We start from the raw sequence: 15,496 nt of genomic DNA, 5'->3' as shown, positions 1-15,496 counted from the left end.
TGGGCTCTGGGCTCCTGAGTCCTCAGTCTAAAGCTGCCACCAGGTTGTCCTGACTGTGTAACTCCTGGACGCATGCCGTGCCCCACATCTATGCTGTCACACGGGAAAGACACTGCCTCCCAGGCAGACACCCAGTGAGATTCCTGGGGCGCTTAAAAGTCTTTTAGTGAAGATCCAAATCTGTTCTCAGGAGAGGGAATTACAGTCCTTTGCTAAATCAGCTCCTGTGACACATACTTTGTTAGCCTGAGAAGGTACCCAGGCCGGGTGAAGAGGGAGCATCACACGGGAGCGGAGGTTGGAGGAGGAAAGCAAGAGTGCTGTACATGAGGACGTGTTTCCTCCACTAGCCCAGTCCCAGGGGTGGTGGTTACAGAAATTCACAAAGTGGCTGTGAAGGTCTCTGCTGCTCCTAAATGTAATTACTCATCTGAGTATTCCTGAGGCACTAATAACGGGGCCCGAGAATTCTGCTAGTGAATGCCCTACACACCACGTCCTTAGTCTTCCATCCTCAAACTCCTCATCACCAGCCTGTCTACGTTGAGTCTTTGCTTTCTGTACGCCAGCAATCATTTTGAGTATATCAGGCTGACAATCACTGGACCATTTCCACTTTGTACTCTGCATACATGGCCTCCACCACAACGGCAATCTAGTAACTTCTTGGAATTATGAAACGTGTTCTTGGCTCAAAAAGGAAGCAGATGATCTAGTCTTTTTTTTTTTTTTTTTTTTTGGTTTGGTCACTAGAAACTAGCTCTTGTGGAGTGTGATTTTCTGACAGTGGCTTTTCAAAAAGATAACTGCTTAAAGAAGAATATAGGGAAGAAATCACTGGCTAGAAAGAATAAGACAAGCTCAGGAGGACACATGAAGGCTCAACACTCACTGTTTTCACTGCTTTTCTTTCTCCTTAGGTCTAGGATTCTACTCAGCTAAAATCAGAAAAGGATAATAAGAGATCAAAGGCTAATCAGTCACTGTGTGGTAAATTTTAACTGATTGCCAAACTAGAAGTACAATCATGAGAGGTGATCCTTAACATATCTGAACGTACTTCCTCAAATCTGCTAACTGAGGTATAGTTTCAAAACTGTCCTTTCCAGCCTAAAAGGAAGATTGTGGGGGTCCCTTGGCCACACCTCCTTAGAAGAATGCCATTTCAGTTTTATCCTTTGGAACTCCTGGTGCTTTTCTTCATAATGTCCTCTGCCCACTGTGCAGGGAGCGGTGAGGAGCCAAACAGGCTGGGTGCCTGTTTGGTTGTGCTCGTGGTTGCTGCCTCAGGGAAGTAGGCAGTAGGCACTGCTGCTGAAGAAAAAAAACCCTACTAGTCAGTAGGAAGAGGGACATATTTTAAATTATATTTCTAAAACAAGGAATAAAAATAACCTATCCAAACTATTAAATAAAAATCTCCCATGTGATCCGCTCCTGCTCTAGGACAGTGCATGGCATCCTTTGAAAGGAAGTGGGTGTGGGCTTTTGCTTGTCACACTCATCCCTGTATGACTTTTGCGTTCATTTTCTTCTCTCAATTTTGTCCAATGTGATTTCAGGATCTTCCTTTAGAACCCTTTCCTTTGATGATTTTTCCTTTGGCCAGCTCCCCCGTCGAGCACAAACCCTGGATGCTGGTGTGCTATTAACTGGTATGTTCTTTTGTAATTAAATGAACAAGGCACAGGACACTCCTGACAGGATCTATGTTTCTCCTTCTCATGAAGGGGGTTCCTAAAAGAAGGTTCCCATGTGACTTATTCGTACTTCAGGTTGTTCAGCAGACCACCAAACTGGTCAGAATTTTCAAGACTGATACAGGTCGGGCTGTCTCTAGAGCTAGGGAAAGTTTTTTTTGTTTTTAAAGGTTTGTCTTTCTCTCATTTGCTTGCCAATCCTGGACCTGGATCTCTGGTTGGCTGGGAGGGGTTTGGGGATTTTGCGAAGGCTGGGAATTACTTCCTGAAAGATAAAATGCAGACCCCAAAAAAGTGGTGTTGGCACACACTTAGAGCTAGAAATAAGCAGGGCTTTTTTTTTTTTTTTTTTTTAAAGGTCATTAAAATGGTAAATAGGTTTCAACAGATGGCTTCAGCATAGCATGGAAAGCCCAGGCAAGGACTTTGGGGTTAAATCTCATATTTTAGTCACCTGGGACTAGCTTACTATTCCAGAAAAACAAACATCTATAAAGTTGACAGCTCCCTCCCCTCCTCTGAAGTGGAGCCCTTGAAGACCGCCTGCCTGCTAGCCAGCTCATGGGCGGCTGCCTGCAGATAGCGACCTAGGGAATTGAAAGTCACTTTCTCCACACCTGTCAACTGCATGGCTTAAGCTCACCCAGGCTAGAGGGATATGATAACCAGGAACCTATATTACTGATGGGCCAGGACTTTTATACTCAATATGTGTGCTGGCTTTATTATTTTTTTAGAATCATTTTAACATTTAATGCTTCACAATTAAAGTGATTTCCTGGAGTGGATGCCAAGCTTCGTTCAGAATGCGCATTAACCACTTTCTCTATCGGTAGTTAAAGGCACTGAGGGATTTAAACAGCAATCCACAAGTCTGTGCAGTTAAGGTTTGGCAGAATAAAGCAGCTTATAAACAATAATATATGTCTTTCTCTTCTTTTTTTGGAAGGGTTCCAAACTCACAAACGGAGCTAAAGTGCTCTAAACGGAGCCGGGACTAAGCTTGGGGCCCTCCTCCTCGGTGAGAGCTGCGGGCCCTGGCGAGGCCCCGGGTGTGCGTGCACACATGTACTCTCAGAGAGCTTTTTATTACACAGAGCGTCCATCAACGGAACCTACCTTCTAAATATTAAAATGGAAACTAGGATTGCTCAGAGTGAGAGGACAGATAAACCCCGGCTGCGGCGTGGAGGGCGGATTTGCCGCCGAGGCCCAGGCCGGGCCCGCAGCCACTGCGGGCAGGAGGTCTAGTTCAACCGGGCCTGCCCCCACCGGGCCCTGCATCACCACGAGGCACATGATGTCACCAGGGGCAGCTCCTTGGATGCTTCCCATCTGGTTCTTTTTTTTTTTTTTTTTTTTTTGTATTTTTTTATTGGAGTTTGATTTGCCAATATATAGCATAACACCCAGTGCTCATCGGGTCAAGTGCCCCCCTCAGTGCCCGTCACTCAGTCACCCCGTCTGGTTCTTAATCTCAGTGTTCGGTAGCAAGCTCGTGTTCGTTTCTTCTAAGACCACGTAGCCAAAATATCGGAATGGAAGATTCTGTCTTGCGTATAAACTAGCACGCACCTTATGAACATCCCAACCTAGCTTTGGGGGCCTGGAGGCTTCCTATTGCTGGAGGAAGGGACTCACCCTCAGAAGTGACTTCAGTGTATGAATCCCCAAAGAAGAGAGAGCAACCAATGTAAAATAATGACATTTATAATTGTGCCAAGAAAAGTGATAAAACAAAACACAGGAAAGAAAGTTTGGGAGAATTTATTTATTTATTTATTTATTTATTTATTTATTGGAGAATTTATATATAAAAGTAAAAATAGTAAATAAAAAGCCATGAACTCCCAATAACTACCGGTGAACAAACCATTAAGTTCTACTTTCCAGGGAGGAGCATGACAGGAATATTTCAAGTATAACTGAATAAAGATGAGGTTAGATAGCTCTTCTTGTTCAATCCTTTAGCGTAACGCCAATTAATGCATATTTGAAAAACTGATCATTCTTGATGCATAATAAACAGGTGATGAGTATAACAAGGAAGCTGATTATTATCATCAGTCTGATAATCACTATACTTTGACCCAAAATCTCTCTGATGAGGGAACTGTGAAAGGTTACTAAAATAACTAAAGATGCTTATGGTAAATCTCCAATAATGATCATAATTTTCAAGTCACATGATTCCAACAGACTACACTGAAAGCTTTTTATGTCATAAGGACAAAATCCAGTGTGTATATATAAAATCCATGAAGGGGCTTGATTATGAATATATCTTTGAGTGTGGTTGCTTTTGTTTCCACTGTAGCTTATCCTGATAATGTGGTACAGGGAAAACTTTTTGACTTGGTATCACAAAACTTGGATAATCACCCTGATTCTGAAAAAAAAATAAGATCATGTATATTATAATGCTTTACCTATAATGAAGCCTATAAAAAGATGAGCATGCTTAGTATTTCTATTTATATAACCTCAGACAATTTCCCTAACAGTTGAGTTTCAAGTCCCTCATTTGCAAAACAGAAAATATCAACTCTTCCTACTTTTACAATTATTCTGAGGTTCCATTAAGATGCTTGTGCACAGGATCCTGTACAAAAGGTATAATTTAAAAAAAAGGTATAATTACCTTTATGTCCTTGAAGGTAAGATGTATATCTATTGTAAGATACATTAGTTTATGTATCACTCACCAAAAAAAAGTGTGCCTTAGAATAGATCAAATACAATATGGTAACTACCATTAAAACATTTAATCCAAAATACCTGAGGAATTGGGATTTGAGATTCACTCAACAAATATTTAAATTCAATATTTTTATTACTAAATTGTGGCTAGTGGGTTACATACCTATTCTGTGATAAACATTTATTTAAGAAGGGGATTCGGGGCGGGGACTTCAAGTTTGATGAAGGCTTTCATGTTTCAACTGTTAAATGTTAAATAAACATTTGAAAGTCTTCATGTTCAAATGAAGCACATATTAGCCTGGGCACTAACCCCTTCTGCAACCCAAGCTCAGCTTGGCTATAATCATTCACCTTGCTCATTAATCGTCAGAGATACTGTACACGAAATAATAACCCATAGCCCAGCAATTAAAACTGGCAGGAAACTAAGAAATACCCATTTAATAGAAAGGTTCACTTGATTATAGCAACCTTTTAGTTGGAAAATGCTGAAACATTAAAAAAAAAGATACAATAGATTCAATTCCAGATATTATACTATGGTTGTTATCCTTCTACCTGACTAGCTTATGAAACAGCAATATGTGGCCAGTGGCTGACTTCTTTCATCTTTGAAACATAGTTATGGTAGGTTAAAAATAGTTTTTCATAAGTAATTGATGAATTTTTTTTAAGATTTTATTTATTTATTCATGAGAGACGCACACACAGAGAGAATAGGAAGCATTTTTAGCATCTTGATTTTCTTCTATATCAGAGTAACTTCATTTCTCAGAAAGGAATCTTTGCCTTGACTTGAGGCAGATTTTATTCCCTTGTTCCAGAGTCTTAATCTTGTAGCCTAGGATCTACCCACCAGCCCCAGAATTTATTCCACTGATGAGAGAGAGAGAGAGAGAGAGGCAGAAATAGGCAGGCTCCATGCAGGGAGCCTGACGTGGGACTCGATCCCAGGTCTCCAGAACCTCGCCCTGGGCTGAAGGCAGTGCTAAACCGCTGAGCCACCAGGCTGCCCAATTGATGAATTTCTATGAGACTTTTTAAGATAACTCATGTAATATCTTAAGATAACATCATGTCATTCTAAATATCCAGGATAATGGGAAAAGGGGATGATAGTGGCCTAGTAGTGTCTGCCATTCAGTAGACACTCAAAAAATACATTACCTGTTGGCTGAATAGAGGAAGAGCTTTAAAACTTTACATGAGTTTTGTGGTCTTAATACACAGGACTGAGATTCAGTAGACTTGGTCCTGTGACTCTATTACTCCTTTGTGATCTTGGGCAATTTAAGTAACCTGTTTGTATCTTCAATTCACCCTTGTTTAAATGGCCTTAAAACCTGTACTGCCTACTGGATAGGATTACTATGGAGGGCTGACAGATTAAATAATGTCATGAAAGCACTCTGAAAAGTCAAAAAAGCTAAATGCATATGAAAAGACATCACTAGTCACTCAGAATTGAACATGTGGGCTCATTTCTGTCCTGTAGCAGCCTCCATTCAGCCAGCGGTCAAAGAGGTCAGAGTCCAACTTTTTGGCAAATGTCTCTTTAAAAATTTCCCCATGTGGTGATCACTGATAAAACTGCAGTCTATGTATACCACTGAAGTCTGGCCAGTGGCTTAAAAAAAAAAAAAGTGCTTCTCTCATTCTTTCAGATAGGCATGGCAACAACCCGTTATCGCTTTGTAGGAGCGCTTAATGAAAATAGGGTCAATCAACAAAAGATTTCTCATTCTTGATATACTGTAACAAGAAGTCAGAAGAAAAGGGTTCTCAGTGGGATCCACAGACCCCTGGAGATTCCACAGATGAGCTTCAGGAGACCTGTGAACTTTTCAAAATTCCATACACAACACCGTACTCTAGGGAAGAGGTTTGTGGTTTTTCAAAGTGATCTGGAACTCCCCAAGAATTAAAAACACTGATTTAGCAGACTCAAGCAACAAGCGTTCTGAAGATAACAATGATTCACATATTTTTCTCTGCCTCCTCTTTAATAATTATTTACATGGTTCTCTTTTTATCCCTCATTTTTCACTAGTGTGTACCAAAACTACTGTGAAGGCAATCAGGGCCTCTTAGATTAGTTGGGAGAAAGCAAAGTAAATGACAGTCATGAATAAAAAATAAAGAGTCATTCGTGTTGTACTGATCACAGTATCTTCAGGCAAGAAAAGAGAAAAAAAGCAACAAACTTCCTGTTATGGTTTTTAGGAACATAGAAAAATGGGGCTAGGTATGTTTTTATGTGTAGACATACAGATGTGGCCTGAAGATAAGAAAATTTATCTTCTTGAGAATTGAGAATGAGGTAAGAATAGAAAGGCAATCTATAAACAGATTAGAAAATTCAAATGGTAAAGTAGCCAAAAGTAACTACTCATAACTCAGACAAATATCTTTAGTTATTTACCACTTTATGACCACTCCAACTGAACTAGTTTCTGGCTTGAGAACACAGTGGAGACTTAATTTTTAAAATACTATGTACAATAAAAATAATTAGAGAGTTTGAACCAAGGATGAAGTAAATTGAATTCCAATTCCAGTAAATGTTACCCCCCTTCCCTCCCCCCCCCAAAAAAACCCCAAACACACCAACAATTATTTTGAAATACTTGTGTCATGACCAGAAGTGAACCTTCAGGAAAAGGTTTTCTATAATATTTTAAAATATTAATTGGCTTGAACATTATTAATCTGTCCAGGAAAAAAATTATGCATAGTGGAACCAAAGTTATGCTAAACTAAATTATGTGCTAGTTTTATCCTGTTAAACTATATGAAAAGATGGTTTGAAGATGGTTTGCCATGTATCTAGGAAAGTTAGCTGCTTTCTGCTCCAGTAAATTCGTGTTCTTTGTTTGGTGGGAACTACTGCAGCTTTTGCCAGTGGAACTCATGGTCTGGCTGAAGTGTGATGCACTACATAATTCAATAACCAAGACCCAGTTTTCTCAACATTTCTGGATGAAATCTTTCCCGTAAGCCATAGGGAGATGATCCACAGATTGTTATGACAGTAAGGTTTTCGAAAATTCAAATACCAGGGACAAAAGAATATAGATTTTGGAAAATGATTTTAGCTCTTGAAAATATAAATTTGATGACTGTTATTAGTGACAGCTTTGAATGTAAATTTGAAACCTTTAAAATAAAATGAATACAAAACAAGCTATATTCTTTGCTTAGAAACAATCTATATAGTTTTAGATGTGCCAAAACAGGTTAAAAAAACTTGTATAAGAAGTTTTAAGGTCAGGGGCGCCTGGGTGGCTCAGTCAGTTGAGTGTCTGATTCTTGGTTTGGGCTCAGGTCATGATCACAGGGTCATGATACTGAGCACTGAGTTGGGCTTGGTGCTCAGTGGGGAGTCTGCTTGAGACTCTCTCTCTCTCTCCTCCTTCTGCCCTCCTGCACACTCTCTTTCTGAAATAAATAAATCTTTTTTTTTAAAGAAATTTTAAGGTCAAATTACAAAAGAGAAATGAAAAAAGGAGCTCCTGATAGCTTCCTGCTTCAATAACTACCCTGTAAATCTGAAATGAATGAAACACTTTTTGATTTGCTAATGTCCTAAAAATGCACCAAGTACTATTAATGAAAGCTGCATGCAACACCTTGGTCACTTTTACTCTAACTAATTAATGTTTGTTAAAATACAATGAATGTGAAACATGAGAGAGGATAGCTTAATAGCAGGTTACAGTGTGGCTAGGATTATGGGAAAAGAACAGATAATGAATAGAAAACTCTACCAGAATTACAGCAGTGTTTCAGTATGTACTAACATGCATATCACTTCCACAGATAATTAAGAAACCATTTAAAGAATGAACAGTCTTGGTGAATGCTTTTGGATTACATCTCAGAAAGTAAGAAATTAGCTTAGAAAAATCACAAAATAAGCAGCAGCATTAATATGCCTCATTTCTGCTCTGAAAGAGCTTGTTCCAGAAGGACAGGTTAGTTGGAGCTAATGAAAATTGTGTCCACTGTTGAGGGTTCCACTAAGCAAGTTTATTACTTTTCTTAATAGTGACACGGTGGAAAAATTATCTTTTAAATAGTCATCTTTGCATCTCAAATCATTTCTTACTTCATTTCTCTTCCTATGACAACTATCTGCTTTCCTTATGTAATGAGAAATGTCACAGAATTCCCCAGATGGAGTTCCTGAGGCTTAAAGGGGGAAAACACAGGGAGCCAGTTTCAACAGTGGCATACTTGACTGTCCTTTAGAGAAACATTGTGGTGTACTCGTCTATGTTTTTAATTAAAAAATAAAAGCTCTCCTGGTATTCAGAAACAACTACAATCATAGCGAAGCACTGGAGCATTATGGGCTATTTCACATTTCAAAGCAGCCTCCCAGCTCAGGCCTGAGCTCATTTCCAGAGACAGTATACGACAGGGGACATTAGAGCCAATTAAAAGGGCCTTTGGGAAATACCTCCTGGTTTTGTGAAGGTGAGTTTAAGGAAGCCTGACCTCACCAGTGAATTTTCTGGAATCTGTGCTTAGATCCTGCAGTGAGGATGCTGAATCTTATTCTAAAATGCCCAAGGTTTTCAGTAAACCTGGTTATTCCTCTGACTTCTAGATCCCTTTTATAACAAAATTCTACCCTTTCTCTTTTGTTTGCTTTTTCTTAACACCCCTCCTTCCTTCTCTATCTGATCAATTCTGTCTGCCAAAAAGAGACATTGGGGTGCCTGGGTGGCTCAGTGGTCTGCCTTTGGCTCAGGTTGTGATCCTGGAGTCCTGGGATCGAGTCCCTCATCAGGCTCCCCTTGTGGGGAGCCTGCTTCTCCCTCTGCCTATGTCTCTGCCTCTCTCTCTGTGTCTGTCATGAATAAATAAAATCTTTAAAAAAAAAAAAAAAGACATCTTAGCCACCTATTCAGACCAGCTGTGTAATATACCAGAAGATCACTGGGTCTCTACCATACTGGGATTTCCTGCAACTTTCCCTAATTGTCAGTGTAGCACTGTCAGTCATATTTTGCTTCTGTATTTTTTTTTTAAGAGCAGCCATGTTTAATATTGTGAAATACGATGTGTCTCTTCCTTGCCCCACCCTCTAGAACAGTGATAAATTTCAGCGCACGCTCAGCAGAATTGAATTGTATTATGCACAGTACACATGTTCATCACCAAAACTGTACTTGCTGGAATGGATGCAGGGAGAATGAATTGCTGAGACTTCAAAATCCCAGTTCCTCAGAACTGATTTTATTAGCCAATGTATACCAAAGATGGGTGGTAAAAGAAGTATTATCTTTGCAGTTTTCCTTCATTATTGAAGCTCTATGCTGTTACAGACTGTGGTTTTCCAGTCTTTTGATTAAGCCTTGCCAGTCGTGTGTTGCTGCAACACCAAACAAACAGCTTTGCAACCTGTCACCTCTTCTGGCAGGCAGCCATCCTGGTCTCGGAGAGTGGGGTCAGCGCCAGACTGGAGCAGCAGCTCTACAATGTCCAAAAACTCACAGGCAGCAGCTGACAGGAAAATGGACAAATATGAAAACAAGGTTACTGTGAGACAAAGAGAAACAACTGTACTCCCCAGGAAAGCCAAGTGCTGAGCAATAGGGAATCTTGAACAGTGAGAAATGTTACAGTGGCCAGTGGGTGATCGGGCCTTGTGATAAGAACTTGGCCATTAGAGTGGATTTTCAAGTGTTAGGAAAATCAAATTTACCTTTTTTGGTTGCCCAGAAGCAAACAAACAAACACATTTTTTAAAACTGTGAGGTTTTTAGACTATTCTTAAGGATGGGATGAGGGAAAGAACAAAAATAGTGTTTATCTATTTTACTTTGATCAGAATAATGATAGGTTTGTAGGCTACGCCAAAAGGCTAAAAATATTGTAAATGTAAAAGGAAAGAGTTTGTTTTGTCTTTGAAGGGGGATTAAATGGGGTAACTGACTAAACTTTAATATTTGTAAATGAAAAAAAAAAAAAAAAAAGCTGGCCTAGTAACCAGACCATCCTGCTACAGAACTTTGACTTGTTTAAAAAAATAACAAATGGCCCCAATCACACAAGGCACAGAAAGGTGACAAGGACCTAGAGAAATGGAAATGTATTATGAAGATAGCATGTATCGCCTCCAGGAAGGACACACGGACCGAAGGGCTAGGATGGAGAGCCATCTATCGTTTTGCACATACATGGAAACTTGATTTATGACGATGCTGGCATCGCATATCAGCAAGGAAACAAAGATCCATTAATTTAGATGCACTGAAACAACTGGGCTAGAGGCAAAACAGGCATTTCATACAAGATGAAACAGAAACGGCAATCAACATATGAAAAGATGAACAACCACATTAGTAGGTAGGGAGATGAAAATGAAGACTTGGAGATGCCATTTCATACCCACTAGGTAGGTGGAAATTAAGAACAGACAAGAGGAAGCCCTGAAGAAGGCTGGCATGAGGGAAGCCCCTTCCGGGTGGCTGGAAGTGCACGTTGGTGCTGTCACTATGGACAACAGCTTAGCATTGCATGTTAAACCTACACACGTGTGGGCCCTGCAGCCCAGCCATGCAACTCCTACTGGCACACTCCATGGAAATGTGTGTGCGCATGTTCTCTAGGGGATATTTGCAAGAACGTGTGTAGCAGCGCCATTTGTAATGATAAACAACCCACATGCCCATTCAGAGTAATGAATAAAATACCATACAACATTGAAAACTAATGAACTATAGTTTTATACACGAGTGTACCTCCAGAACATGACGTTGAAGGCAAGAAATCAGAAGAATATGTACAGTATGATTTCATTTAAACAAAAATTTTAAAATAGACCAAACTAAACATCACTGTTCAGGGAGGCAAATATGGAGTGAAACTGTAAGGGAAATCATTAATATAAAATTTACGATAGTTTCAATCATAGGGAGAGAGGATGGGAGGAAGGCCATGTGATTGGATAGGTGCACACAGGGGGTTTCAAAGATATTGACAATGTTCCATTTCTTAAGCTAGGTGGTGGGTACATTTTTTTCAAGTTACATTTTAAATTCTTCATATACATTTTATAAATATACACTTTCATAGTATGATGTAACATAATAGCAACAACAAAAGTTAAAAAAAAAAAAAGAAAAACAGGGAAAGAAAGAAGGGTATAGTAAGGAGTTTGATTCAATGGACATTTCACTGAGTACATGCTATACCAGACCTATCAAGGATGCAATAAGATTCCTACTCTGTGGAACTTCTTAAACAGCTGGGAGACTAATATGTAAATTGGACACTCTTGACACAAAAGAATAACTGTTGTGGCACACACACACATACATACACATATACCTGCACGGAAGTGTGGGGTGGGGTGGGTGGAGAACTTGAGGGATCAGGAAAAACACAAGTAGGTGGTATGTAAGCTGAGCTTTGAAGGACAGAGTAAATCTGCAGGTAAGTGGAGACAGAAAGGCATCGTGGAGTGTACAAGGAGTGCTGAGGGAACTGTCTGCCCGGCTCTGGGAAGCAATAGGGGCAGTCAAAAGTGGAGCAGGCAGACTGGAGGCAAACTATGCAGGGCTGTGAGAGCCCTACTAAGCCATGCTGAGACGTGTGGCTTTGAGTGCTCTACTAAAGTTTGCATTTATAAGGGGGGGGGGCATGATTTGGCCTCTGTGTTAGGATGATAATTCCAAAAAGAGTGATTTGGACTGCCTAGAAGTTTGTGGCAGGTAGACCAATTGGGAGACCATGACCATTTTAGGAGGACTGAAATTAGCCAGTGTCAGCATGAATATAAAGAAGGGACTGAATAAGAGAGCCACTGACACTCATGTGGATAGGACACAGCAAAGCACTGGATGGGTTTTTAAAAAATGTTTGTGAACATTAAATGTGATAATTAATGAAGCTGAAATGTTCTATTTATAGACAAATATTTATTTTTTTTAAAGATTTATTTATTCATTCATTCAGAGAGAGCGAGAGAGAGGCAGAGACACAGGCAGAGGGAGAAGCAGGCTCCATGCAGGAATCCTGACGTGGTACTCGATCCCAGGTCCCCAGGATCACACCCACCCCGGGCCACAGGCAGTGCTAAACCGCTGTGCCACCGAGGCTGCCCTATTTAATTATTTATATGTTGCGATTGTTTTTGTTTTTTGGAACAAAAAATATTTTATTTCAGGTTTCAAATATTTTTAGAGGTTTTTGAAAAGCTCACAGGCTCACCACTTGTGATCACAATGTTTACTGAATAAAATGGCCTGAGTTTTTCTATACTTGATATGAAACCCAGATACCATAAAGAAAATTACTCATAAATCCGAATACATAGAATCCTAAAACTGAAAAATTTGAACACATAAAAATTTAAAATAGCTATACCACACACACACAAAATACAATATATAAAGGTAAATTGTAAACTGGGAAACATATTTACATATATAACACATACAAGAGCTAATACCCTTAATATCTAACAAGCGTTAACAAATCAATCCAAAAGAACAATGGGCAAGCATGCCTGGGTGGCTTAGTAGGCTAAGCCTCTGAGTCTTAATTTCAAGTCAGGTCATGATCTCAGAGAGGTAAGATCAAGCCCTATGTTAGGCTCTGTGCTGGGCGTGGAATCTACTTAAGATTCTTTCTCTCCCTCTGCTCTCCCCCTACTCTCTCTCTTTTTTAAAAATAATATTGAGCAAAAGAACTACAAGAACCAAAGATGATACCTATGTTTTCAATCTTGGAGATGACATAGATGTTGGTGACATTATCTCTAAAATAAGGAACCATAGGAAGGAAGAGTAGGAAGGGAACAGAAGAAGAAAATTATGGAGGGGGAGAAATAATCTTGGTTTGAAATATGATAAATATTGGGGATACTATAGTGATAGAAAATATAAAACTCATAGAAGATAACATAGGAGAAAATTGAGGTGACCTTAGGTATGCAATGACTTTTAGATATGACATGTTTGACATGACACCAAAGGCACAATCCATGAAAGGAATAGTTGATAAGCTGAGACTTTATTAAAATAGAAAAACCTCTGCTCTGCAAAAGACAATGGTCAAGGAATGAGAAGACAAGCCACAGACTCGAAGAAAATATTGGCAAAAGACACATCTTATAAAGGACTATTATCTAAAATATACAAATAACTCCTGGGGCGCCTGGGTGGCTCTATCAATTAAGTGTCTGCCTTCAGCTCAGGTTATGGTCTTGGGGTCCTGGGATAAAGCCCCACATCTAGTTTTTTAAAGATAGATTGATCAATTATTAATTAATTAATTAATTAATTTATTTATTTGAGAGAGTGAGAGAGAGAGAGAGAGAGACAATGAGCCAGGGGAGAGGAGCAGAGGAAGAGAGAGAAGCAGACTCCCCGCTGAGCAGAGAGCACCACGTGGGGCTCAATCCCATGACCCCAAGATCATGACCTGAATCAAAGGCAGATACTTAACTGACTGAGCCACCTAAACACCCCTCAAATAAATAAGTAAAATCTTAAAAAATATGTATAGAAATAACTCTTAAAGCTCAACAATAAGAAAACAAGTAACTGGATTAAAAATTGGGCTAAAGACCTTAACTGACACCTCACCACAGATGACATACGGCAAATAAGCTTATGCAGAAGGTATTCCACATCATATCATCAGGGAAATGCAAATTAAAAGAACAAACCTATTAGAATGGCCAAAATGTGGAACACTGGCAACACCAAATGCGGTGACAATGTGGAGCAACAGGAACTCACTCATTGTTAGTGGGAATACAAAATGGCATAGCCATTTGGAAGACAGCGTGGCAGTTTCTTACAAAACTAACCATATCCGTACCATATGATTAAGCAACCATGCTCCTTAATATCAACACAAAGGAGCTAAAAAGTTATGTCCACTCAAAAAATTCTGCACATGAATGTTTATAGCAGCTTAAATCATAATTGCCAAAACTTGGAAGCAACCAAGATGTCCTTCAGTAGGTGAATGGATAAATAAGCTATGGTACATCCAGGCAATGTAATAATACTCAACACCAAAAGACAGAAGTCAATCTGAAAAGGTTACCCACTGTATGATTCTAACAATATGAACACTCTGGAAAAGGCGAAGCGAAACTATGGAAATAGTAAAAAGATCAGTGGTTGCTAGAGTCTGGGGGTGAGGGAGGGATAAACAGGCAGAGTGTGGTGGATTTTTAGGGTAGTGGAAACACTCTGGATGAAATTATAATGATGGGTACATGTCATTTTTCCTTTTCTACAGAATATACAATTCCGAGAGTGAACCATACTGTAAACTTTGGACTTAGGGTGATTATAGTATGATACAATAATAATTGTATGGTATGGCGGTTCATCAACTGTAACAAAGGTACCACTCTGATGAGGGATGTTGATTATGAGAGTGAGAAATAACAAAAAAAATATATGTTGGTCTCTATCTTCAGTTCCTGGCACAGAGCTCCTAAAACCCCTGGGCTTTCCTAAGTGATAAGAGCACTAGATCTTGTCACTTGGTCTGTGACAAAGCTCCTAAGTTACTTGGAATTTCCTGGGTGATAGGAATATCTTTTGTTGTAATGAGATGACTCTTAGTGGACTCTTGAATTGCTTCAGGAAGGTGGCTGGTTACCCAAAAGACCCAACCATGATTAGAAGCTTGTAGCTTTCAGTCCCAACCCCCATCCTCTGGGAAGGAGAGAGAGGCTGGGTTGGAGATTGAGTTAATGATCAATCATGCTTATGTAATAAAGCCTCCATAAAAACCCTCCAAGTAGGGGGTTTAGGAACTGGGTTGCTGAACACATGGAAGTACTTAAAAGGTGGTTACTGGTGAGGGCATGGAAACTGTCCTCTCCGTGCCATATCTCATCCAATGCATCTCTTCCAACTGGTCATTTGTATCCTTTATCACATCCTTTTATATTAAACCAGTAAACCTAAATGTTACCTTGAGTTCTGTGAGCCATTCTAGCAAATTATCAAAACCGGGAAGGGGTCATGGAAATCCCAATTTGTAGATGATCAGTTAGAAGTGCAGGTGACAACTTGGGGCTTGTGATCTGAAGGCAGAGGTGTAGTCTTGTG

The 15,496-nt window shown here is 39.7% G+C and overlaps 1 protein-coding gene across 14 annotated transcripts in view; it reads right to left on the bottom strand.

Moving 5' to 3' along the window:
- Positions 1–9,625: 9,625 nt before the first annotated feature.
- Positions 9,626–15,496, bottom strand: part of ACBD6 (acyl-CoA binding domain containing 6) — a 207,755-nt gene continuing 201,884 nt past the window's right edge. For 7 of the 14 annotated variants that reach the window (XM_077902077.1, XM_077902078.1, XM_077902073.1 and 4 more), the window contains one exon: positions 9,626–9,914. In XM_077902077.1, the coding sequence (XP_077758203.1) occupies positions 9,885–9,914 (30 nt within the window). In that variant the 3' untranslated portion in view covers positions 9,626–9,884. The remainder of the gene's footprint in view (positions 9,915–15,496) is intronic. The other 7 variants (XR_013382139.1, XR_013382140.1, XM_077902082.1 and 4 more) reach the window with 4 other exon arrangements.

This window comes from Canis aureus, chromosome 6 (genome assembly GCF_053574225.1).
Source record: "Canis aureus isolate CA01 chromosome 6, VMU_Caureus_v.1.0, whole genome shotgun sequence".
Taxonomy (NCBI): domain Eukaryota; kingdom Metazoa; phylum Chordata; class Mammalia; order Carnivora; family Canidae; genus Canis; species Canis aureus.
The sequence above is the reverse complement of the archived record's forward strand: the minus strand, read 5'-3'. Positions and strand labels throughout refer to the sequence as shown.